At 46.4% G+C, this 26852-nt stretch overlaps 1 protein-coding gene across 1 annotated transcript in view; it reads right to left on the reverse strand.

The window, feature by feature from the left end:
- Positions 1–1978: 1978 nt before the first annotated feature.
- Positions 1979–26852, reverse strand: part of LRIG1 (leucine rich repeats and immunoglobulin like domains 1) — a 93940-nt gene continuing 69066 nt past the window's right edge. The window contains 11 exon segments of the mRNA XM_077184464.1: positions 1979–6103; positions 6323–6595; positions 7689–7835; positions 8425–8547; positions 9794–10213; positions 11910–12191; positions 13542–13862; positions 15797–15960; positions 18011–18082; positions 19367–19438; positions 24383–24463. Of these exon segments, the coding sequence (XP_077040579.1) occupies positions 5871–6103; positions 6323–6595; positions 7689–7835; positions 8425–8547; positions 9794–10213; positions 11910–12191; positions 13542–13862; positions 15797–15960; positions 18011–18082; positions 19367–19438; positions 24383–24463 (2188 nt within the window). The 3' untranslated portion in view covers positions 1979–5870.

Here is a 26852-nt window from a genome sequence, read left to right on the forward strand (position 1 = left end):
GATAGAGTTACAGCCTGCTGCCCTCCAACAGCACCAAAGGATCCTGGCCTGGGAGAGCTCTTTGTCAAAGACAATCATCCATTTGTTTCTGATTCGAGCTGTATTTGTGGAAGTTTATATTCCTGTTTATACCTACAGGTGCTCAGCAAGCATTCCTGTGTGGGAGCCAGTGCAGCTTTATTAATCACACTCATATTTCTCCAGTAAAAGCACAGGCTTGTGTTATTTTACAGCTGTGCTTGTGCAAAGACACGGAGCTCTGCCTTCTTTTGGTCTTCATCCCTCAGCTGCTGAAGCTGCAGGAGGATGGAAGTGCTGGGATGGAAACCTGGGAGGGAAGCAGGGAGGGCAAAGCAGGGAGAAGATCAGAGTTCTGCTGATGTAGAGGGAGAACAAACGCCAGACCAGGTCAGTGTCCTGACACCAGTGACACCAGAGCCCTGCCCAGAGTGCCTACAGCACAGGCTGGATGTCTTATTATATATAAATATATATAATAAAACATATTAGCAGTATTATATATATATATATACATATGTATGTATGTATATGTGTATATATATATATATATATATATATATATATATATATACTGCTATCCATGACAGAGTAGTAAGACTTTTTAGAGGCCAAAATTTAGAAAATAATTGGCAGACAAGTAAAGCATACAGAACAAAGGACATAATTCTTAAAAAATAATCTTCAATTAAAATGGGGAATTCAGCCAAGTCCTGTATTGGCTGGTTGGTAACACTGCTCATTAGCATGGCTTGGTGTAGCTGTGCTTCCTGCCATTTTGAGGCTGTCTCTTTTATGACATTCTATAAATACATGTATCACATTCAATTTTGGGGGCTGGGGGAGAGGGAGATTTATTACTCTGTCCCAAAAATCTACATCACATTTTCTATTGAAGCTCTTTAAACATGGTGAGGGGGTTAACACTGCAGTTGATGCATTTAATTACTTGAGCTGTAAATAATCATCTTTATGTCATTGGGTCCAAATGGTGCATTTTTTTTTGTTGTTTTTATTTAATATTGCAGAATCAGTTTTTGTCATCACCTTTTTTTTAAAAATTAAAATAAAAAACCCCAACCAAAACCCATCCACTCCCTTCCTGTGTGCCAGTGGAGCAGCTCTGCACCAAAGGCCAAAGGTACCTGGGAATAGCAGCAGGCAACTGACAGCCCCAGCAGGTGGCCAGGGCTGTTCTGCATGCACCAGTTTGCCTAATATGGATAAAAAGGACATTTTTAGTTTTGGAATTGCAGGGAGAAAAAATAGACCAAAAAATGCATGAGTTCCTCTATGACTGTTTGCCTTAAGTTTTAGCAATGTTTTATTTCAAGTTTACCAAAATTTAATGTAGCCCATTACTAGGATAAAGTGGGATAACAAATTTTACACCAGGCACCAGCCTCTTAAAACCTCTCTCAGTTTTAAAAAATTTTAACTCCTAGATGTGTTAAGGAACTTTGAATATTCTCAGACAACCTGCTTATTCCCAAAGTGATAATTTCAAGGGGGAATTAATTTCAATTTTTAAAAAATCTACAGAAGCTGAATTAAGATTTTTAGTTGAAGCAGGAATTCAGGCTTATCTCCAAAGCTACCCCTGGAATTTCCACCCAGGGTGGGGTTGGATTTTGGGAACACCAGAGGTGTTCACAACTGCAGCTGGGTCTGGTGCTGTCCTGGCCCTGTTTTTACTTGCACACACACACACACACACCCTACCCCTCATCTGTTCTGTTCTCACTGCCAAAATAGGGGGACTTGCCAGATACTAAAGCAAGCTGATATATTGGAAATGTATTTCCTACAAGTTCTGTATTGTATTTTTCCATCCAGCCCCAAATTCCACCCCATCCACATGCCAGGCTGTCAGAGCCCCACGATCTCATGGCCCAATTTCAAGAGCAGGTACTTTGGCAGTTAATCTCCATTTTCATGACAGAAAGACAGGAAAGAGATATAGCAATGGATTAGAATTTTATTTAATTTCCAACTGAAACTCCCAAAAGCTCACTCTCAACAGATCAGCTGTAATATTATAAATGAACCTTTATTAAAGACACTTCAATGCCGTTTGTTAGACACTTCAATATCTTACATGTTTTTCAATGTACAACATTGTACCAAATTCTCTAATAAATAAATAAATTTGTACACAAAAGTAATACTTCCTCTTTCACATTGCCTCTTAGAAGCAGCAAATTCACATATTTAGTGGAAGTCATAACATTAGGCAGTTAACTTTATTCAGAACCATTATTTTCAATGTTAACATGGCAAATATGCTTTTGTATCTGCACTGGTGATGACATTTCTGCCAGCAAAACGAGCCCATTGAATCATTCCCATCTCCCCCATGTCCCTGGTTCCATGAGTTAGTTCTGGAGCACTTTTCCCTTCAGCAAAGGGAAAACTGTGCTCAGTTTATAATTTTCTAACCTCCATTTCCTTTGCTCTGAATAAACTTGGCACTCACCCTAATTCGCCGCCTGTCTCAAAGTGCAATCGTGTCAATAGTCAGGGACTGGGACAGACAGGTACTGGCTGAATTATGCCTGGCTTCATCCAGGGGCAGCTGCTGCTCCCCCTGACCCCCAGCTCCTTCCCTTACAGGAGCTGAGGCTGGGCAGGACCAGCTTGTGACAAACCAAGGGGCAGCTTGCAGCCACTCCCTGAAAGCCCACACAGCCCTGGGACAAGTCCCTCAGTGATGGAGCCAAAGTGACCATGAAGTGTTTCTGCCCTTGTCTCTGCTGCTTGTTCTGAACCACAGTCCCGGCAAAGGTGGATTCCCAGACTCGGCCTCACTGGAACTGGGATTTGGGTTGCTCCTAAGGAAAAAAGTAACAACACCCCCTCCCACCCATGATAAACCTGCCCCAAAGTAGTCATCACCAGAGTTAGCAACCTCATGTTAGCAGAACTCAAATCACAAAGAACTGGGAGTCCTCCATCCACAGGTACCAACAAACACCAACAGAAAGCAACCTTCCTATAAATAAAAAGCGTCATTGTGAAGTCAGAAGTGACAAAGATCTGTTTGACTGAGGTGGGCATTTCTTTATATACCCCCCCCCCCCCATTAATGGATGAACTTAAAAGACCACATAAAAACATTTGGGACATTTCCATTTAGAAGTCTGTTCAACCATGAATCCACAGTTTTCCTGATAAAACAAGTGTATTTCTAACTAGCCCAGAATTGCTACACAAGGCAGCATAACTCACTTGAAGGTGATGTTTTCATATAGAGTCTGGCTGTTCAACTACAAAGTGTAATATTGTGTTGCAGAAAAAAAAAGGTATTGGATGAATTAGTGATACAGCTGTCCCCTCAGGAGTACACTTCAGTTTTGTTGTCAAAACAGCTCTATGGTTTCAAACCCCCACAGAACAGATGTGGGTTTTGGGTGTGAAAATGCATTACACTGGCACAGGTTATTTATTCTAAGCAGGGCAAGGCTGGATTGCTGCACACACCTCAGACAGGTAGAGCTGGGTCCCTTTGGGAGGGGAAGGGCCTGTGGTGAGGCTGTGGTGCTCAGAGCTGTGCACACATGGCAGGTAAAACCTCTGTGATGACGTGTTTGAGAGGTGCACTGGTGTGAGACCACCCCTGGTTTACTGCACAAGTTATTTATTTTGGTAACAACTTCTTCCCAGTCAAAACAGCCTTTTCCTCTGGTTGTTTTGGGGCTCTACACTGCTGAAGAGCTATTTAGTGCCTCCTGTGTGGTCCACTCTGAAGTCTCACACAGTCACAGTTCAAATACTAATTTTTATGAAGTTTTGAAAAATAATGGAATTCAAGTTCTTCCACCAACAGGAAAATATCAGGTTGCTATGTAATTGCTCGCTGCTTTTTTTCTTTATAAATTTCATTTGACACAATTGAAGACCTCTGTTATTAAATGTGTTAAGTACAATAAATTTCCAAGGGGAAGGAAATTTGTGCTAAGTAATCCAATTGAATCACAGAAAGTCCTGGGTTGGAAGGGACAGAATCACAGGATTAACTAGGCTGGAAGAGACCTTTGAGATGATCAAGTCCAACCTATGACCTAACACCACCTTATCATCTAAACCATGGCTAAGTGCCAGATCCAGGCTTTTTTTAAACACATCCAGGCACGGTGACTCCACCATCTCCCTGGGCAGCCCATTCCAATGTCCAGTCACTTTCTGTGAGGAATTTTTTCCTGATGTCCAACCTAAACTTCCCCTGGCACAGCTTAAGGCTGTATCCTCTAATTCTGTCAGTGGCTGCCTGGGAAAAGAGCCCGACCCCCACCTGGCTCCAGCCACCTTTCAGGGAGTTGTAGAGAGTGATAAGGTCACCCCTGAGTCTCCTTTTCTGCAGGCTGAGCACCCCCAGCTCCCTCAGGGGTTCCTCTCAGGGTTTGTGTTCCCAGCCCCTCTCCAGCCTCGTTGTCTCCTCTGGATGTGCTCAGTGTCCCAAGGTCCTTCCCAAACTGAGGGGCCAGAGCTGGGCACAGCACTCAGGGTGTGCCCTCAGCAGTGCCCAGGGCGGGGCAGAGTGAGCTCCCTGCTCCTGCTGGCCTCACCATTCCTGGCACAGACCAGCAGCCATTGGCCTCCTTGGCCACCAGGGCACTCTGCTGGCTCGTGTCCAGGCAGGTGCCACCCAGTGCCCCCAGGTCCCTTTCTGAACTCTGGGCACTGTCCAGCCACTCTGTGCCAGCCTGTAACACTGCAGGGGTTGTTGTGGCCAAAGTGCAGGACCCAGCACTTGGACTTGTTCAATTTTATGTTGTTGGATTTAGCCCATCTATCCAGCCTGTCCTGACCTTAAAGATGATCTTGTTCCAACCCCCTGCCATGGGCAGGGAGACCTTTCCTTAGTCCAGGTTGCTCAGAAGTGCATCCAGCCTGAACACCTACAGGGATGGGACATCTGCAGCTTCTCTGGCAACCTGTACCAGTGCCTCACCACCCTCACAGGGAAGAATTTCAATTTCTTCTGTATCTAACCTAAATTTCCCCTTTTTCAGTTTGAACCCATTACTCCTTACATTGAGGGCACCAGAAGTGTGTGCAGAACCCCAGGTGGGGCCTCACCTGAGTGGAGCAGAGGAGAATCTGCTGCCCACAATGCTCTGGATGCAGGCCAGGACATGGTTGGGTTTCTGGGTTGTGAGTACCCATGGCTAGGGCATGCCCAGCCTCTGACCCACCAGCACCCCCAAATCCCTCTCCACAGGGCTGTTCCTGGTCACTTTTCCACCCAACCAGTACCTGGGATTGCCCCAACCCCAGTGTACATGGTGTAAAGGAACTTCCACTGAAAAGAGGACAATCCCCTTGGAACAGTCTGGCTTTTAAAAGTTCTGTTTATGCATTTAAGGCACCAGAATTATTTCTCTCACAAAGTTTAACAGCAACCTGATACTGAAAACAATATTGCCAAAATTGTAAAATTTCACTCAGTTTTCCATGCACTAAAGATTAAAATAGCCTCTGTAAAAGATATATATATTTTTTTATATATATATTTATATATGAAAACTCTTATGTACAATTGTATCAAATACTTTTTCTCTTTACACAATAATCCCTTGCATTTATGTGCTTCATATGCAAGTTGACTTTTGAACACTTCATACTTCTCAGGGAAGTTTTAAACTATGTACAATCAGATGACGCTCGAACAGGAGTTTGTTCCCCATACAAGCTTGTTTCTCATACCTCAGTTGGTTGCCTTTGCCAGGCCATCAGTTCAAGATTCGAGGTAGAAGTAAGTAGCCTATATACTCTGTGCAAAAAAAGAAAAAAAAATCTTAAAAAAGTAATAGTGTGTTTGTTAATTTGCACGTGGCAGTCAGTCTGTGCTCTCAGTCCAGAGACCTGTTGGGCAGCTTGGGCTCGTGAGTGGAGTCGTGGGGCTGGGCTGTGCTGCTGCTGGGCAGGAGAGCCTGCTCCACGTCTGCTTCCCCCTGCAGATCCAGTAGTGCTGGGGATATTTCAGGAAGCACGTTCAGTTGCTTTAGTGACCCTCCTGCAGGCGAAGCTCTCACCAAATTAAGGTTGTTAAGCTCTGAAGGCTTTGCTGCTGCTTGTGAAGAGCCTGCAAAACCCCAAAGGAGCAGCTTGGTTAGGTGACCCTCAGCCCGCCAAGCACTCCCACCCTCCATAGCCATGGAGGCTCTTCCCAACCCTAACAATTCTATCCTCTGCCCAAACCAACCCCACCACTGCCATCCCCAGGCTGAGGGGAGCACGTGGGGCTGTGCCACAGCCCTGCTGGCGGCCCTGGGGACCAGAGGTGACCCGAGGAAGGACGTACCGAGCGCGCCCTCGGGCCGTATCCTGTCGTGGTTGCTGGGGTAGAGGGTCCCGTCTGTCTCCACCCTCCTGCCACTGGCAATGCCATTGCAGGGCTGGGCATGAAGAAGGCTGGTGCCTGCACCCCTCTTCCTCTGGTGCTCCCTGCTGCTCAGTGCATTGGGGTGGGTGCTCTCCACAGTCTTTAGGCCCTGGCAGTCCTTGGGGTAGGGGTGGACGCTCTCGCTGTCCGCGCTGCCGCTGCACTCCGTGCACACCACGGGCAGCCCGTAGCCTTGGGGGAAGAAGGGAAAATCAACAGGGTGAGAGGAGCAGCTGGAAGGGGTCAGCACTGGAGCACACAGATCATGGAAGGAAAGGGCAGGTCTGTGCAGTTCACTGGGGGAATCTCTCACTAAATAACTTCGTGGTCTAACACAGGGCTACTACACATCCACCATCACTCAAGGTAGCTCCAATTAACAGGTTTAGTTAGTTAGGGATTCATTTTCACTCCAAAGTACTTGTAACTTTTTTTTAAAATAAACTATGCATTTATTTATGCATTTATTTCCTTTCCCAAACTTTCTAATCAGGGTAGAAGTGCAAAGTGGAACTTTACTGTAGCTGCTTTAAAATACCAAGTTACCTTTCTTATTTTTGTGCTGCTGCTTTACAGGGAGCAGCATCAGCTTGCACTGTTATCTCAAAATATGTTATTACTGGTAGTGGTATGAACAGATTAGCAGGATTCAAAGCAGCAAGGAGTTTCTAAGAAAGTTGAAAGTTAATTTCCTTAGTGCACTCAACAACTTTCCATTATTTAACTTCACATTAGTTTCTCCTAGAGAGAAAATTTGTTTCATTGGCTGATTTTCTGTGCCTTTTACAATGCAGTGTGAGAACAGAAAGCACATCCTAAAAATAGAAAAGTATGAGTGGAACACCATAGAAATTGGCAAAGAGCAGAGGCAGGTGTAGTGCCCAAAACAACCTTTAAATTTTGAAAACAAATTAAAAAGCTGAGCTTTGAAGTCAACAGCCCTTTTAAAAGAGCATGAAAAAATTTAACACTTTCAGTTCAGAAAGTGTTCTCATAATTTAAGAATATTTCAAATCAAAATTCCCATCAACCAGCTGTGCAAAATGGCAACTGGGAGCTTTACTCTGCCTCTTTCTGATGGTTCCTCAAATTCCAACTATCCAACCTTCAGAGAGAACCACAGCAAGCAGGAGAAAGTAAATTTTTTGTGCTTGCACCTGAGAATCATTCGGAGCTTTTTTTTTTCTCTGAAGGTAACAATTTTTTGTGTTAATGCTGTCTGACTTGGAGGGTTTTGTGATCTGTACAAACATGAAATGCCTTCCCAGATTAATGGGTTTTGTACCTGTCTTATCTGGAACAAACATTCCATCAGCCATGTCCTCAGTTTTCCAAGTGTCTTTGTTATAGCTGATACACAGCTTGGGCTGTCTACAACCTACAGCAGGAGCTTCAACATCTGGACACCTTCCAGCATCAGCCTGACACATCCCTGTAACAAACAAACCATCTGGGTAAAGATCACAGCCATCTGCTCAGTTAAATGACTTGTTGGTCTTACTTACACTGGAAAAGGGAGAGAAAATAGAAATGGAGATAAAAGATAATTTTCAGCAAACATTTAACAGAGTAAGTGCTGCACAATCTCACGAGGATCTTTGTTCAGAACTCTTAACTTCTCCTTCCTAATGTGCTGTGTTTAAATAGTGTAAAACCCCAACATTTAATTTCAAAGCCTGAAGGCAGGGACAGGCAATGTTAATGCATTTTCTGGTATGACTGTGGGTAACTCTGCTGCCAAAAACAGAATCCAAAATTAGCAAAAAACCAGTCCAGTCCTTAGGGCCTGACTGAGCAGTTTCTGAGGCAGTCAGCTTGTAGGAACACTTACTCCAGGGAGAGGAGAGCTCTGTGAAGTCAAACACAGATCCCTGCTCTGCATAAATGCAGGAGTAACATTATAAAGATCTCTCAGATAACTCAGAACAAACACAAACACACAGAAGCACCCTGGGCTGAGATTTCTACCTCCCATATCAAGTTCAGAGCCAGCATCACAGAACAATGAAAGCACTGCTCACCATTGCTGTCCATGTGCCCGTTGGGCTGCTGGGTGTCCACTCCAATGGCCACGTCCTGGCGCTCCGACAGAGTCCCCTGGGAGGACAAGTAGCTGGGCACGTCAGGAGGCACTATAGTCTCATCTAGAGCAATGGCAGAAGGGAAAAGTCAGCTCCCAGCAGGATTTTTCAAAGGAAATTCACATTTTCAAGGGGGATTTAGGACCAGATCTAGAAGGGGTTGTTTTCTGTAGATGCACTGGAAACTGAACTGCCTGAATATTCCTTTCCCCTCAGAAGCCCCATTCCTGATTTTTCAAAGCTTAAAGCTGTGGGAGAGAGTGCTGATAAAGGCACTTTGAGTGTTTGCATGTGGCATGGTCAGTACATAGTAGGTGCAGTAGAACTATTTATTCAGAATTAGTAAATCCTTCTCTTTCCTCTGAAATTCAGTCCTTCCTTTGACTCAAGTCTTCTGCCTCCTGAAGTCAGGAGTAAAAGTATTTTGCAGAAAAGGGTGTTTGATTCTCTTAAGCAGGAAATAAGTCTTAAGCCTCTTGGCCTTCTCCATTTTCTATCAGGCAATTTCAGTTTCCCTTGCCACACAAAACCAAGTGAAACTCAATTATATTGGGCACAAAGCTGTGGATTTTGAGGACTAAAAAAGAAGTTAGAAAAGAATCCCATTAATACATCTGCTAATACACACTAATACACTGCTAATAGGCTGTCCAAGACTTCCTACCTAGCCCATGTATTTAAAAATCCTTTTGTACTCTATCTAAAGCTAAGGAAGGCTGGAAATTCCAAGCAGGCTGGGAAGGTCTTAGGCTGGTTCTTCCATACTTCTGTTTTGTTCAGAGGCTGTGTAAGGAGGGCAGGAGATTTTATTCTCACTGCAACATCTATTTCAGCACCAAATTATCCCCTCTGATATCAGGAGAAAGCAATATATGCTAATTCTTCCTCTAAAAAGTAACAGAGACCCACCTCCCCACAGCCAACATGGAAAAAAGGGATTCCAGCTTAAAAGTCTTAATTTTTCAAGTTTTGACTTTGAAGACTTTGAAAATACAGATTTCCAAAATCCAAGACAGGTTCCCAGCATCATGAACACCATCCAGACTGTCTCAAAAGTTATCATTTATGGACATGGAAAACCAAAGTAGCAAAGCAATGGCCAGAACTACAGCCAAGTGGAAAAGACCTTCCTGAAGAGCAAGCCAAGGGGAGAAATGCAGCTCTGAACATGCTTCAGCAGCCAGTGAGAGCTGGTTCCAGCCCCGGGAGCCAAGAGAAGCTGCAGTTCCAGGGGACAGTGGAGCTCCCTGCCGAGCCGGCTCTGCCTCCATGGGAAAGGTCAGAGGGGACCTCAGGACACTGCAGCTACCTGTGTTGGTGACACTGTACTCTTCACTCTTCTTCCTGGTCTGGTAGATGATGCAGACCCAGACGAGGGAGGTGAGCACGATGCTGCAGACCACGGCGATGGTGATGATGCCCACGGTGGTGCGGTCCTTGCGGCAGCCCAGCGCCTGCAGGATGCTGACGTGGCTGTGCGCGCGCTCCGTGCCCAGCGTGTTGGACATCTCACACGTGTACTTGCCCGCGTCCTCCAGCACCACGTTCCTGACGATCAGCAGCTGGTTGCCCGAGGTGAAGTGGTGCCTCTCTGTCACCACCAGGGGCTGGTCACCCTTCAGCCAGGTGATGCGGGGCGGGGGGCTCCCCGTGGCTTTGCACTGGAGAGCCACGGTCTCGCCGACGGACACCACGTGATCTTCCAGGGGATGGAGCAAGGATGGTGTCTCTGCGGGAGAACAAGCACAGAAATTGAGTTTTAGGGATGGTGGGTAGGAGTGATGGGGGTAGGACAGTCGGGATGGATGGAAACGAGAGATCTCTGAAGCCAGGGCTTGGAACTTGGGGTTTATTGTAAAGGGCCTGGGTGCAGGGCCCTGCTGGGATTTGGGGTTTATTGCAAAGGGCCTCGGTGCAGGGCCCTGCTGGGAGCTGCCAGCCACAGCTCAGAGCAGGCCCGAGAGAAGAGAGGGGTAGAGAGGATGAGAGGGTGAGAGAGTAAGAGGGTAAGAACGTAAGGGAGTAAAAAAGGTAAGAGAGTGAGGCTCCCGTTACAATACAATAAATCTTCTTCTGTGTTGAATATTCTGATTCTCACTAACCAATCTACTACAATATACAAATCTTATAGCATTTACATACAGCCTATAAGAATCATTACAATGCCATACTGTGTTACATTTTAAACCCTATAAACTACTCTTTGGACCCCTTCTGCTAAGTTAGTAGGGTCTGCTCTGACCCTTGGACCTGTCTGCAGACAGAGGGTATTAATTCATCAAAAGGGGATCACCTTCAGCCAGCCACACCACTCTTTTCCAGTTGTTCAGTAACTAAGGGATCTCAAAGCTTGCTTTCATTTCAATCTCGCTTATAGTTTCTATATTCTCAAAATCTTTTGCCAGACAATCATATTTATAAGGCTTTCCTGTTTCATCTTCCCCAACAATGGTGTAACAACTGTCCCTAAAATCCCTGTCAGATTTAACAGCACTGAAAGTTCCTCGTGTTCCTGCAGACACAGCAAGGCACGAAGCAGGCATGTGCTCAGGAATATAGCAGACACAACACACCACAACAGATCTAACAACCACAGCCAAGGTTTCACTTCCCACAACCAACTGCTGTTAAGTTTCCCCAACAAGAAACTTCTGAGGACATATGCCAACAGCTGAAAAGTGAAGTATTTCACAGAGCAAGAGAGATGAAGTGCAATTTCCTTTTGAAGTCATTTTCCCAGACAGGAAATAGGCTGGTTGGAGAGGCTTCCTCAGCACAAGAGGAGATGCAACTTACAGCTCCTTCTCTTACTTAACAGGTATTTTTCATTAGTGAACTACAGTGTAAAAGAATTAAACAAGACTAAGCAGACCATTTGACTCTGTCTCTTTTATCTGCAACTGGTAAAGAGCTTAATGGCCATCCCTCCCTGTTCCCACTTGCACTTGGCCTTCTGGGGCACTGATGATGCCTTTTGGGGACTACCTAAAAATGGAGGCCAGACAAAATTAAGGGAATAAAAGCAGTTATATTTACTGAAGGGCCTCTTCAGGTTCATTTAGGGCAGATGAAAGCAGCCCCAGGGACTACGCCCAAAACCGGATGATGAGTCATGGGTTTTTACACTTTTATAAGTTTGGTCCATTTGCATATTGGGGGTTAATCTTCCAATTACAGCTTCAGGTAATGAAGTCATTCACCCCAAGTTTGCTCTTCCCCAACTGACTTTTGATTCCATCTCTCAGGGCAGGGAGACAGTGATGTGTCCTTCATTCCTGGGCCTAGAGAGGAACTGCTTTGTCTGACCAAAACGGACGAACAGCACCTAACACTCTCTATGCACTTTAGAGCCATACACTACAGAACTGCAGGATCACAACCACATGACACAATTACAAACACACAAAAGCCAAAAGGCGTCTCACCCAGCACGGTGAGGGTGGCGTTGGCCAGCACGGAGCCCGCCGAGTTCTGGGCCGTGCAGCTGTAGACGCCCATGTCCTCCACCTTGACGTCGGTGATGAAGAAGACGTCGTCGTCGGGCATGACGTGCATGCGGCGCTCGCGGGCCGCGGGGAAGTCGGTGCCGCCGTCCTTCTGCCAGGCGATCTGCGGCGCGGGGTGGCCCTCGGCCGCGCACTCCAGCCGCGCCGTCGTGCCCGTCCGGCTCGTGATGTCGTGGGGGGTTTTGATAAACGATGGCAGCACTGATGGAAGAAAAGCAAGGAAAGGGTGTGAGTGATTTTCTGGGGAAATATCGTTGTCTGGGCGGTTCTGTTTTCCTTCCCACAGAGGGATTAAGGCGGCCCTCGGCCGCGTGCTCCCGCCGCGCCGTTGTGCCCGTCCGGCTCACGATGTCGTGGGGAGTTTTGATAAATGATGGCAGCACTGATAGAGGGAAAGTAAGAAAAGAGTGTGAGTGGTTCTGTGGGGAAATAATGTCTTCTGGGCAGTTCTGCTTTCCTTCACACAGAGGGATTAAGGTGGCCCTCAGCCGCGCACTGTGACAGTGTTCGCAGGGGTCCGAGGATGAGGGAAGAGATGAGGATCTGACTCCATGTTTCAGAAGGCCTGATTTATTATTTTATGATATATATTATGTTAAAACTATACTAAAAGAATACAAGAAAAGATTTCATCACAAGGTAAGCTAAGAACAGAAAAAGAAAAAGAAGGATAACAAAAACTTGTGTCTCAGAGAGTCTGAGCCAGCTGACTGTGATTGGCCATTAATTAGGAACAACTAACATGGGCCATCAAAGATCTACCTGTTGCATTCTACAACAGCAGATAATCATTGTTTACATTTTGTTCCTGACGCTTCTCAGAAGAAAAAATCCTAAAGAAAGGATTTTTCAGAAAATATCACAGCTACAGCGCACTCCAGCCGCGCCGTCGTGCTCATCTACCTGAGCAGCCAAAGAGCAGCAGCTCAGGCTGCTAAGAATATGCATGCTGAAGTGCTTGGCTGGATGGCAGCCAACACAAAAGGGTGTGTGCTCCTCACAGGACATTTCCCAGCATCCACTGAGATACAAACAGCTGCTGTGCAGAGGTTAAGAGCTCGCCATTAGGAACAGACCCTCAGGAGCAAGGAATTGTGTGGCATTCCCATTCTCTGAAGAAATCCCTTCACCCAGGATTTTTCTCCTGGGAAAGCCTCAGAGAAAAGGGAAACAATTATTATCTCATTTGCTTCTCCTGTGTTTTGCTAATGTGGAATGTGTTTGGAGATTGTTTACCCATGGGTGATTGTTTCACTGAATTCGGGTGTGAATTGTATTGACTCAATGGCCAATCAGTGCCAAGACTGGAGAGAGTCACGAGTTTTCATTATTATCTTTTTAGCATTGTTTAAGTATCCTTTCTGTATTCTTTAGTATAGTTTAGTATAGCATTCTTTGATATATTATAGCATCATAAAATAATAAGAACATGGAGTCAGATTCATCCTCCCTCCTTTCATCGGGGCACCCCGCAAACACAACAGAATTGTACCACGATTCAGCAGGAGCTCAGGCTAAGGAGAAGAAGAGGAGGAGGCAGCTCCCACTCACCATTCACAGTGAGCCTGGCCTTGTTGGAGTAGGTGGAGCCGAAGTGGTTGGTGATGACGCACTGGTAGCGGCCCTCGTGCGCGAAGGTGACGTGCCGCAGGTGCAGGATGGTGGTGCACTCCATCACCTCCCCGTCCTTGGCGCGCACGTGCGCGAAGTTCTCGATCTCGGCGTTGTGCAGCATCTCGTTGTCCTTCTTCCAGGCAAACACCATGGGGGAGCTGCTGCTGCTGGCAGCCAGGCAGGTGAAGCGGATGTCCTTGCCCAGGACAGCCACCGTGGTCTCGGGCTGGATGATGATCTGGGGCTTGGGGAAATCATCTGGGAGGAAAGAGCAGCAATGAAGAGTCAGTGCTGGGCTCTGAGGGGAGGCTGGAGCAAGCCAAGAGGTGAAATGAGAAATAAGCAGTGCTCTGTAGAGCAGGTGTGCCACACACAGCTCCATTGAGTTAGTTGTTGGTTTACATGGGACTGTTGTTCCTCTGGTTCCTTCAGTGGGCTGAGGTGGTCACTGAGTGACCTCAGACACCTACAAGACACCCAGCTTCTTCACCAAGTGAATCTGAGAAAGATACTATGGTCTGAAGAAGATATTCAGACCATATTCAAGTTGTCCTTCTTTGTACAATGCATGAAGAGCACAACTGAACTTTAGACCTCACCTCCAGACCTGTACTGGCATGAAGTAGGAGGGGAGAGGACATTTAAAGGGCTGCAAGTGTCCCCCTCCAGGGAAAATCACTCACAAGAGGTTTTAGTGAGGTGGGGATTGGTCTCTTCTCCCAGGCAATGGCCTCAAGTTGTGCCAGGAGAGGGGTTTAGATTAGTTAATAGGAAACCTTTCTTCCCCAGAAAGACTGTCAGGCACCAGAACAGGCTGCTCAGGGACCAGGGAGGTGCTGGAGTCACCATCCCTGGAGGTATTTAAATCATGTGTCAATGTGGCACTCAGGGCCCTGGTTTAGTGGTGTGTTTGGCTGCAGTAAGTTAATGGTAAGTAAGTTAAAGTTAAAAGATCTTAGAGGTCTTTTCCAGCCTAAAGGACTCCATGACTCTCAAAGCAGAAGCAGCTGTATTTGCCTGTCACCCGACCAGGGTGGAAAGCTCTGCACACTCTCTCTCTGCCCTAAAGACTGTTGGTTTTAGCAAGGATCCAAGCAGATTCATTTATTAGGTTTCTACAAATGGTGTAATTTAATATTTGACTAAGGTTTAATTAAACAGCCAGGCCTCTGGAACCAGGACTACTAGTGCCTGGAGGACTTGGCAGGCACCGGGAAGCAAAGCTGCTTTTGCTTTGTGATGTTGCTGTGGGGATGGAGCTTTCAGGATCTCTTCTTCCAGATGAGCACAGCAAGGCTCCCTCCCAGCCTGCTCAGACAGGGGCCACCTAGGCAGAGAGTGTCACTGGGGGATCAGGAGGGACACTGGAACAAAGCTTCTGCTGCTCCCTGTTCAGTGCAAGTCATGCATTCAGCTCAGTTAAATGCTGTTTGCAAAAGCTCGTTTTTCCTTCCAACAGCCATGTGCAGCTCCACCCAGGATCCTCACTGGTTGGCTCCACTGCACAGGGTTTGGCTCCCAAACCAAGCCTTTCTTTTCCCCAAAACCTGGATGCCTGAGCAGCACTGATTTGGCCTCTTCTGATGATTTAAATTTCTTTTTCCCTTATGAGAAAAGTAGTAGATGTTTATGTGTGCTGGTATTAAGTAAAGCTGCTTTGAAACCATAGCTCAGGTGCAGAGTGAGCTGCAGTATTTGGGTGGGCCTTACTGGCCCCAAAGAAGCAGCTGTGATGGAGGGATTCTCCTCTGGGGTTTGTTTTTAACTCTTTGCTGTCTCCAAGAGGGAGAAAAGATGGGTGAAGAACACAAATCCAAAAAAAGAGCTCAGAACACTGCAGAAGGAAAAAAATTACAGCTGCAGGCTTGATAGTATCAAACAGAGAGGACTGGGGAAGTGTCTGTGCAGCCCCATCTGGAAGTGGAACAGGCCTTAGTCCCTTTTGATTTAATACTCAGGGAGCCCTGTAAGGAATACTCTGGATGCAAGCAATCCACTGTGTGGTTTTAGTGGGAAATAAATTGTAGCCAATGACAAATTTTTTAAATGCAGGCTTGGGCTTCCTTTGATCCCACTGAATAACAAAACAAAACAGAAACCCTCTCATAATAACATGCTGGTACTCAAAGAAAATGTTTCCCAAGTGACTCCTACCCTTCACACAACCTCAAAACACGCAGGCAAGAACTTACCACACACAAAACTCTCTGGCTGGATGGCAAAAATGCTCTTGCTCTTCAGTGACTCAGGATGGGCACAGGTGGCCACCACAAAGGACTGCAGCTCCTTCTCCACCAGCCACTGGGGCAGCCACTTCAGCTGGCAGTCACAGAGGAAGCTGTCACTGTTAATGTGGCTGCAGGGAAACAAAACCAACACCAGCCTGCTGTGAGTCCTGCACGGAGGGAAGGCTGGGAAACCCACAGCCCTTTCATGTTAAACACGTTCCTCCTGCCCCCACCAGCATGGGTGGAAGGAAGAAAAAGGACTGCAGGGATGTCCTTGAGGCACTGAAGGTGTTACAGGCATGACACATTTAGAGAAACCCCCTCCTGTACTGCAGTGACACTCTGCAGCTCCTTGTCATTATTAACCAGCCCCCAGAGTGATCCCCAGGAACAGACAAGACACATCAATGAGCTCCTGCTCTGCCCCTCTGGGGTTTGAGCCCCTGGTGGGGACCAAATTCAGCATTTAGCTGATGACCAGAGAGAAAGGGGACACCCAGCTCCCACTGAAAGGCTTTGAGTTCCCTCCGTGGCAGAGCAGAAAGCAGAGAGACCCTGCCTTCCATAAGGTGACCCTGGAGTTGTGTTTACTGATTAAAAGAAGCAGCAGAGGAGAAATGACCAAAGATATTTGTGTAAACCCCACAGGAACAGTAACTAGTCTGGAAAACAAAACACATAAACATTTCTCAGCATCCTGAGTTCCAACCCCACCACTGTAGGATTCTGTAATTCTCTGATCCAACACTAAGAAAAGGGGCAAAGAAAAAGGGAGCTTTGGGATTAATGTGGGTTCTTTTTAATATTCTGGGCCAAATTATGGCTCAGCGTAGCTCTAAGGCCAGTGAAGAATTGTAAATTTACACAAACAGGGCTTTCATACTTTGGTCTGGCTTGCAAAATTCAGTCTGATCCTTGGAATTGAATGTGAGGATGCCTCAGAGACTGGGAAATGCCCCAGAGAGAGCTCCAGTCCTGCAATCCTACAAGCTATGCAAGTGCAGGGTATCAAGAGCCCAGGAGAATCCCAACTCCAGCACTGCACTACAAGATGTGAATCTCCTGCTAATTTTCTACCCAATAACTCAGGAAATCCTGGAGTTTGAAATGAGCAGGGAAGGGAAAAAGAAAGAAATTGAGTGGAGAGAGAGAGAATATAGGGATTTGACATTTCAAAGCTGTTCTCTTTCCTGTTCTAGAAAGATGTGTAGCCTCTACCATGCATGAAGGCATAAAACCCTCCTGGGTACTTGGGACAGATCAGGAGATCCTTCAGCACAATGCATTCTGCATGTAAATGTCCTCTATCTGAACTTCTCCCTTTTATAAATATTCCTTCACAGTATCTGGGATCTCACTATCTCTTCCTAATAAGATCAATCCTTCATCTCAATTTTGTTTCAAGTGCCAGTGCAGAAGATAAAGTTTTTAATCACATAACAGACACACAGTGTTTATCTTCTTCACTCCCAGTCACTGGTATCAAGTGTCACTGCCAGCAGTGACCATCTGATTCCCATTTCCAATGTCAGGAGCAAGAACCAGTACCTGCCCAAATACTAAATAAATGATTTTGTGTTCCACAGACACTGCACTACTCTGGGGCATAGCAACACACTGACAGTGGATTAAATATTTACGGGGAAGAGGAGAAAAGGAAACCAGGCAAGACTGGAAACAGTGTCTGATAACAGTGCAGAGCCCCAGCCTGGAGCACAAGCAGCAGCTCTGATAACACATCTGTATTTTTACACCAGAAGGCTGAATGACAAGTGCATGCAGTTCAAATGGTGCTTATCACTGCAGTATCAGTCCTGTGTGTGAACCCTAAACACAGGAACAGCAAGGGAGCAGATGGGCCACTGGGAATTAAATCCATGGTGCTGTGAGCAGGAGAGCTGGCTAACAGGAGCAGGGCTGGACTTCCTGAATGGAGATGAATAATTGCACAGGCAATAAGAGCACAAACCTGCTGGAAGAACCCATCCCCATGATCTAATTTCACTCACTATTACATGCAATGACAGCTCCTGATGTGTAAAAATACCCCCCAGAGGAGCATGCAGGGGAGGGGGAATGCCTGAGTGGTGGTGTGGGCAGCACCTGTGCTGCTGCTGAGGTGCAGGGCCAGGAGGATCCCTCCTGCCTGGGGTGGGTGTGAGCAGGACAATCACTTACAGCTGCCTCAGGCTCCTCATCCTGGCAAAGGCATCGGCTTGGATGGAGCGGATGGCGTTGTCCCCCAGGTTCCTGCAGGCACAACCACAGGCAGGGTCAACAGAAGAGATGCCATGGCTGGGACACAGCCTCTCACACTGATTTAAGCAATGACTCCAGTAAAAGGTGATCTGGTAGGTCCTAGTTAAGGCCTTCAGCACTTACATAGAAATGTTCCTCAAAACATCTTTGTATTATCGAAGTATTGCTGAACAATAGCCAGCCAACAAAACTTACACTTAACTGAATCACCAAGTCATTCCCTACCCCATCTTCTCACTGCACTTCCTCAGGCTGAGCTACCTCCATCATCCATAGCTCAGAAATTCCTCAGCCCCCTCAATAACCAAAGATAGTCAGGAATGTGGTACCCACCCCAGGCTAGACCTTCAGCAAACATAAAAGAAAGCAAATACTTGCACTAAGCAGCATCTGAGGAATTATTTGAAAATGACTTGGAGAGGACACTGTTTGGTTTAAAAAAACATCCCAGTATTTCTAAAGGAAGGGGTTAAAGCCTTCCCTCGCAACTATTGCTAATTAAAAAAATAATTTGTTCTCTGAAAAAGCACAGTGTCAGATTTAGGGCTGAAGTTTACCAAGTGACAGGTAGGGCAGACAAACACTGCCTAAAGAGGACAATCTCAGTAGAGCACTAAGGGCACCTTTATTTGGGAATGTACTCCCAGTCAGGCAGCCCAAACTCTTCAGTGTGCTCTTGATGGCCATAACATTTCATACAATCATCAGCCAATAAAACATGTAGAGCACAGTCACATATACTTTAACTTGTCTTAATCCAAGAAAGGAGGTTATTCATGAATCACTGCTGGAGTCATCAGCCTTGGGACACAGAAAAAAATTACACAGAGGCAGCCAAAATTCACTTCTTGCAAATGGGGGTTGTGCTGAATGGGGATGTTGAGTGGGGATGCATCAAACCCAGCCATCTGTAACTCGTGGCACTGCCAGAGCCTGGGTTTAGGAGGGAGCTGGGGCAAAGGAGGAGGGAGTGCTGTGCCTGCACCAGCCTCTTTTCATTGCTAACAGCCTGCAAAGCAGTAATGGGCAAGTCAAGGTGATACTCTCGAAAAATTAAGAGCATGCAAATTTCCCATATGTTCTACAACTTTGTTCCTGGCACAAAAAAAGGCCAAAGTTGAGGCGGACTTATAATGAGAAGGAAGCAGGTGGCCCCCACAAATGGACTGGCTTCTCAGTTTACAAAGACACTATTAAATTGCTAGCAGATTTCTCAAGCAGCTACTTTTGGCAGACCCCCCCTTCCCAAACTCTGAGGCATGGTGGGTTACTCACAGGTGCTCCAGAGCCTCCAACCCTGAGAACGCTTTCTTGGCCACCGACTTGATCTTGTTTCCAAACAGAGTCCTGCAGTTTCCAAACATCCAGTGCCAGATAAACAGAAAGAAAATGGGGAGGGGGGGGCAAAAAAAAAATAAAAAGAAGGAACACAATTAGTGTGGCTTTATCTGATATACACACTCAGTGTTAAGTCCCAGGAAATCTGAACTGCACAGAGATTAGGAGGGCTGAAGCACACTCGCTTTCCTGCTCCTGAAATTAAATCCTTTTATCTGTATTTGAATTTAATAGTGATGACAGCACAGAAGGGAATGTGCCATATCATGTAAAAAGGCAGGTTTGCTCCTGTGCTTGGGAACCAGCTTGCTGAGTAACAGAAAGTCCCCTCTGTTCTTCACAGGCTGGCTGTGGACAGGATTAAGTGCAGTGACAGTCTAACAAGATACTGGTTTCTCCCCACAAACTTTTCATTTCTGACTTCTTCCCAGACAGGAAGAAGAGTGGTGATTTATTCCCTGGTGCTTGGGCTAGCAGCTATCAGCACACAGAGCTGAGGGCTGCACATTCACACAGCAGCTGACTGCAGGCACTGCTCATTCCTTCCTGTTAAATACAACAGCAGAGCAACACCATGCAGCAGATCATAGCCAAGCAGATCATAGCCATTTCAATGAGCCAAAGGCAGAACAGGTAATGTCCAGGGCTGAGGAATGGGTTGGTTTGCATCTGTGACCAGAGAGCATTCCTCTGAATCAGCAGTGGCATGAGGGGGCTATCACCAGGAAACAGCCAGCTGGAGACATCCCAGCCCAGCTGCCATCTCCAGAGCAACAGCTCTCCATAAATATTGACCAGTGCTGGTGGCCAGGGGCAGGGTTTGTGCCAAATGGACAGTGCCCTCACCTGTTTTAATAAAACATCAACCAGTGTCATCAATTAGGAACTGCTTTCCTTCCCCAGGCTCCCTCCAAGGTTCATCCTCCAGCTGCATCTGTTATCACCACGTGGTGTCCAGGGCAAGCCATCACCCACACCTCAGGTGGAAAAAGGGCACATCTGGTGCTGCATTTGATTCTGAGTTTTCATTCAATAGCTGCCCTTCAGGATAGGGTGTGAAGGCCATTTCTGCACCCCAAAAAGACTTAGAGCTGTGATGGCCCCACTGCTTGCTCACTGGCCAGGGAAAGGAGAGGAGTACAAGATGGAGCATGTGCAGCCATTCCATGAGCAAATACATTTCCAAGAACTTGTCAAGGCTTTCCACAAAGCACTTTTCAAATGTCAGGATAATTTGGTTATATATAGGCTCCAGGAAAGGCCAGTCTCAAGTACCCTCAGCACCAAAGGATGGGTGCAATCATGTGTGCCATCATCTGGTAAAAGGGATGTTGCATTAATGAAGGCTTTGAGAAATCCATTAGAATGATTAATACAGTAAATAATTTACTATATGTAAACTCTGGTCAAATGGCTGCATCCATAAACACTGATTTCTGCAGCCATATTCCTAATAAATGTGCTTTAAGGACAAGGTAAGGATAAAATAAGGACTAAAGGAAATGGCCTCAAGCTGTGCCAGGGGAGGTTTAGGTTAGATTTTAGAAAAAATTTCTTCAGAGAAAGGGTTGTAAGCATTGAACAGACTGCCCAGGGAAGTGGCAGAGTCACTTTCCTTGGAGTTGTTCAAAAACATGTGGATGTGGCAGTTCAGGACATGGTTTAATGATGAACATGGTGATGGTGCTAGGTTAATGGTTGGACTTGATGATCCTAAAGATCTTTTCCAACCTTTATGATTCTAATGCAAGTTAGATGGGCAACTGCTGCTGAAAAAAACTAAATTAAAAAAATTATGCTGAGCTTGGGTTTGATGGCTGCAGATTTCTATTACTGTTCAGTGGATTTTGGTCTTTGAAAATTGGAGACACTGGTGCTATCTGTTTAGTTATCTGTGCAGAGATAAGGAGTGCATCTGGGGAAGGGAATATATAACCAGAGCACTTGTGTAGGTGCACACAGCTCGATGCCTGGACATGAGAAACACCTAACACACATAACAAGTCAGGCCTCAGCAAACTCATTACTCCTTGCAACTAATTCAATTAAGTGCCTCTACAAATCTGAGAGTTTGAACCTAGAGGCCCCCATCAAAGGGCTGTGGAAGGCTGGAATGTGAAGGCAGCAGAACACAGGCACAATCAGCCATCCCACTGCTGGCCTGAACCTCCTCCAGGGGCAGAGCCAAGCACAAGCTCTCCTGGAGACTGCACCAGTGTCATTACATGCCAAGCACACAATTCACTGCAGCCTTTTCTCCTCCAGCCAGTTTTGCACCTGCAGGAAGACCTCGCTGAGTGAGCCATCAAAAAGCTGGTTACATTTAGCAGCTTGAATGATTAGGAACCTCCTTGCTCCGCAGTGATTCCACCGCTGCTTTTTATGCTCCAGTGCTTCTCAACTCCCTCTTTCTTCAAGCAACATTTTAATTTAGGCCTGTGCTCTCCATCCTGGAGAGCTTCATATATAATTCAGGGAAGGCTAAAGTGACTGGCCTCTCTCCATCTCTGTTTAACACCTTCATGTCAGCGAACAACCCTCTCTGTGCTAAATCCTTTCAGAGGCTAATCTGTGCCAGATCAAAGGGGAAGGGCTTTTAAGGCAATCTCCACAGAGCTGAGGTGATTATTAATTCATTGGAAGGTCTCCTCTGAAGTGCCCATTTATTTTTTGTATGCTAATGCATTTAAAGAGGCTGACGGTTTAAACACAGGCCCTAAATCACACAGTGAAATGTTTGCTGAAAGGGCTGATCTTTTATTTTCCAAAAAAAAATCCTGATACCCACTTCAGCCTTAGAAATCATCAGTTTGGGATTTATGTGCTGATAAGCTAAAACAGTTCTGAAGAGATCCCTCTAAAAGTGACCACTCACAAGTATTCTCAAAATGCCGCAAAAACAAGTAATAATAAAATAATTTCATGTTCTGAGCGTTTTTTAGCCTTCCATTCTGGCTGACAGTGAACAATCCCAGCAAGCTGTCTGTCCCACAGCAGGTAATTAAACCACTCCTGTCTGCCCCAAACCAACCTAATCCACATGCTCAGAGATGTGCTGCAATCCCCTGCACAAACCCTCCCTGCACACATCCCTCAGGCAGCCTCAGAGCTGGCCTGAGTCCATGTGCAGTGACAGGCATCAGTCAGCAAAGGAAATAAAGATATAAACCAAACTGCCTTGGACTTGCACAAGCCCTCAGTGCATCCTTGGCTACCAGCAGCAGAAACCAGCCATGTTCTGGAGGGGCTCCTTGTGCTGGGTGATGAACATCACATCAGGCCAGGGCATTTCACAGGGGACAGCAAAAGCTGCTGTGCCCAGAGCTCCCAGCACAAACCCCACAGGCTGCCCCTGCTCCCCTCCTTCCTCCTGCTGCTCCTTGCTGCTCCTCCTGGCCTCTGCCTGACCCCCACAGCTCATCAGGGCTCACTGCTCCTGCTTTCCAAGGCAATCCTTTTGCTGAGCTCTTTCCTTCCATGCTGTCCCCTCTGGACTTGTCACCACTCTCCTGTTATCTGCACCCAGCATTTCTAACATATCCTAATCACTGGGGGCCACTAGTTTTGCTCCCATGCCTGCGGCCCTGTTGGAGGGATGCACCACCAGGACAGCTCTCTCTGCTCCTTTCCTTCTCTTCCTGTCAAAGCAGCACTATAAACTCATAATCCTTACAGCCTGCAAATCCCACTGGACACAGTCTCTGCTCCCATCACCCTTCCAGCTGCTCACATGCTCTCACTGGTTTCTTCAGACAAACCAAACACTTCAGTCAGGCAGCCAAGAACTCTTCTACCCACCACATCTGCTCCTCTGCCTCTTTTCTGGCAGTCATGGGAAGATTCCCTGACTCTGCATGCACAGCAGTTCTTACTCACTTCTCTCTCACCCCCACACCGCCTCTGCTTCCCTGCCTGGCTCCCCCTGTCCTTAAATCCTGCTCTGCCTTCTGCCCCACTTTACTTGCCGCTGCAGCTTGGGCCCCTCTGCAGCGACTCCCCTCAGCAGCAGGGAAATGCCATCTCTGTCTGTGATTCCAGATTTGTCTCCCCACAATCCCTGCCTGTCCCTCTGCCCCAGGAGTCTCAGATGAGAGCGTGACAATGTCCCTCCTCCTGCCAGGATTCATTGCAGCCATCTGCTCTCCATCGAGGTGCTTTTACTGCACCTCTGGCTGTGCCATCCCAGCAGCACAGACAGCGGCACAGGGGGGGCACTGGGAACTTCAACAAAGGCAAGAGGTAATGATTAGAGAGAGACTCTTGATTTGTCACAAGCCATCAGAGGCTCCTCTGACAGGGCTGATTTATATCCCCCTGCTTCAGATGGGACAGGGATTGCAGAGAGCAATGTGAAAATCCTGGCCAAGGCCAAGCAAGCCATAAAGACTCGCAAGGCGCATGCTTGCCTCGGGAGCCTTTTTATCTCTTCAAGAGCCTGTGCCCCATGGTGCCTTTTATTGTCACTGCACATGGAACTGAGCCCAAAAGATCACTCTCAGAAAGAGCATCCCACAGAAAGGAATCCTGTTTCAACCCTCTGCTGTAGCAGGAAGTGGGGAGATTTTTCTCTTCTGTTTATTGTTATTTGCTGCATCAATCAGTGCCTCGCTGCACACTGCAAGGGGTCGGTTTTGTTGCTTGTTTCTTTTAGAAGTGAGGAATGGTTGTGCTGAGTTTTTTATACGTGAAAACAGCTCAAATTCCTCTCTGTGTCTGAACTGCAGTGTGTGGCACTGTCTGCTCACCATTTAGAAAGGAAATAATTGCCTCATACCTGCTTAAAAACCACATTTGCACTCTTGCAGTGAGCCTGCAAAACTACCACAGCTCAGATTTTCTGCTGATTTTTGTCTTGTTCCAAGGTGAGGCAGGCTGCATAAAAAGGGACAGACCCAACCCCACACAGGCACACAACAAAACTGGCTTGCAGAATCCAAGCCCAGGGATACTCACAGCTTGCTCAGGTTTTCCAGGCCTGTAAAGGCTCCATTGGTATCTTCTATTGTGCCTGAGATGTCGTTGTGGTCCAGTTCCCTGGGGAGAGCACAAGAGAGAGCTCAGAATCAGCACCTGAGTCCCAATGCCACTGTTACAAACAAGTGGAGGAAGCTATGCTCTTAGAAGGCTAATTTATTATTTTATGATCTATATTATATTAAAGCATACTGAGCCACATGAGAGCCTCCCATTTTCTCCTGACAGTTATCAGAAAATGCAGAGTCCTGCAGCAAAGCAGCACCAATCACTTCTCCTGCCTTGGAATGGTGCATTCCAGAGCTCTGGCTCACTCCTAGCTGAAATCCTCTGAGACAGCTACTTTTTACCAAGCAGGTTTCTGTCCTTTTCTAGTTCAGCACATCCAAACAGGAGGAAAGTGAAAATAAAGTGCCAAAATTAAACTGAAACAAACAGCTGTCCTTAAATGCTACTACCATTAAATAAGAACACTTTGGGTATGGCAGTGTATATATTTGTCCATAGCTGAATCTTAGGAAGATGATTTGGTGTATTTTCTACAAAGCTGCATTTTTTCTGGCAATGAACTTGAAAACTCAACAAAGGGGAGTGCCAGCATCACTACACCAGCCTAACTCTGTATAACCATTTGAAAAAAAACCCAAGAGAATTCCTTTTTCAGAGTTAGCTTCTTTTGGCTTTCAAATTGACCATCAATTACAAGAGTCAAAGAGGTCTAAAGAAAAACAAGCACACAGAACAAACAGAGAGATCCACAAAAGCTGTTTAAACAGACTGTTTAGAAATCCTTCCCTCCCAGCTTTTAAATCCAGCTAGCAATGAATACCCAGCAACACAGACAGAAATTCATCATTTCCAATGTTAAGTAAAAAGAAAGAAACACTAAATAGGCTTTGTTGGTTTTGTTACATCACTCTGATTTAAAACCTGGCAAAACACAGCACCAAAGCAAACTTCACCATCCAGATAACCCCTGAGCCCTCAGGTACTCCTTTCACGCCTTTTGAAGATGATTATCAGAACGTTTCCAGATAAAAAAATATTAAGACCAAATAAAGAAAAACCAAGTCCCCCTGCATTATGCAACACTCCAGACACAGGCAACACAGTGTGGCTTCTGGACAGCACAAATACACAGTAACTCACAGGAAGGGAAAACAAATTTAAGAGAAGCCTAGTTTCAATATGGGAATGTTTTCCCTCAGCTGGCTCAGTCTTTGCTCCTTTCTCTGCTTTAGGGTGAACTAAAGATGTGAAGGGAGATGGCCAAAAGCCACAATTCCTGTTTCTCAGCTGGCTTAAGCCTGAGACCTGAATCTCACATCCCTGGAGAGCCCTGGCCTTAGCCAGCATCACTGTGGATGTCAGGGTGATCTGTGGGGCTGCTCTGTGCCAAAGGCATGGACAAAAACTCCATCTCCCCGTGGGCTGTGGGCACACAGGATGCTGTGGTGGCCAAAGAGATGAGTCCAGGAGAATGCTTTGATGTGCTGGCATTTCCAGCACCATCCTAGTGGGACAGGAGCAAATCCATCCTCCTGGAGCTCAGTTTCTACATTTTCCCTAGGCTTGCCAAGCCCATGTCCCTTGTTCTGTTTGTTTTTTAAGGGAAAATCCCTTCTCAGACATTTCTCCTCTTCAGTTTCACCACGGGCTACTGGTCTTTGGAGCAGCAAAGCCTTTCCCATGGCACAGACAGACAAGTGGGAACAGCCTGTAGGAGCTCTGACACACACTTTTATTAATTGACTGCCACACATTGTGCTTTCTTGAAAAAGGGAAAGAAAATGGTATTGCTTGTTCACCCAGTGGCAACTCAAAGGTTTAGTGTTAGAAAGGAGGAATAAAAAACCTTTTTAACAAATGAGTGAAAATAGAGAGAGGGAGAAAAAAAGAGTGGGGTATTTTGGCCCAGCTCTCTTTGTATCCCAACTCCTCTCCCAGCCCCTGTTGCCAATTTCCTATTCTTTCTGGCTGGCTGAGCCTGAATGCTCGCAGCCTTGTTAATCATTGTGCTCAGAGGTCTCCGGGCCTGACCTCTATTTGAATAGCTCCACATTTCAGCAGTTTCACACCCACCAAAGGCTCCCCAACAATAGCCCATAATTAAAGCATGCTCAGCTCTTTTTCACCAGGTGCAGGACCCAATAGGCCTTGCTCTTTATTAAATTAGAGCTCGCTCACACACTCCCTCCTCTCCACCTCCCCCCCTCTGCCCTGGACATAAAAGAGGCTCCACATTCAGCGCAGAGCAAAGAGAAGGAGCAGCTTCCCTTCCCCTCCATTTTTCTTTGGAAACCTTTAGTTCCGGTCTTGACAGCTGCCTCAGAGAGGGCCCGTTCTCAATGCCCAGGGCCTGAAAGGCTTTGGCTTAACTTTAAAAAAAGCAAACAAAACCCAAACTCACTTTCCAGTCACTTCCTTCACTATGAACTTCAATAAAGAA

Source organism: Agelaius phoeniceus, chromosome 11, assembly GCF_051311805.1.
Source record: "Agelaius phoeniceus isolate bAgePho1 chromosome 11, bAgePho1.hap1, whole genome shotgun sequence".
In the NCBI taxonomy this organism is placed as follows: domain Eukaryota; kingdom Metazoa; phylum Chordata; class Aves; order Passeriformes; family Icteridae; genus Agelaius; species Agelaius phoeniceus.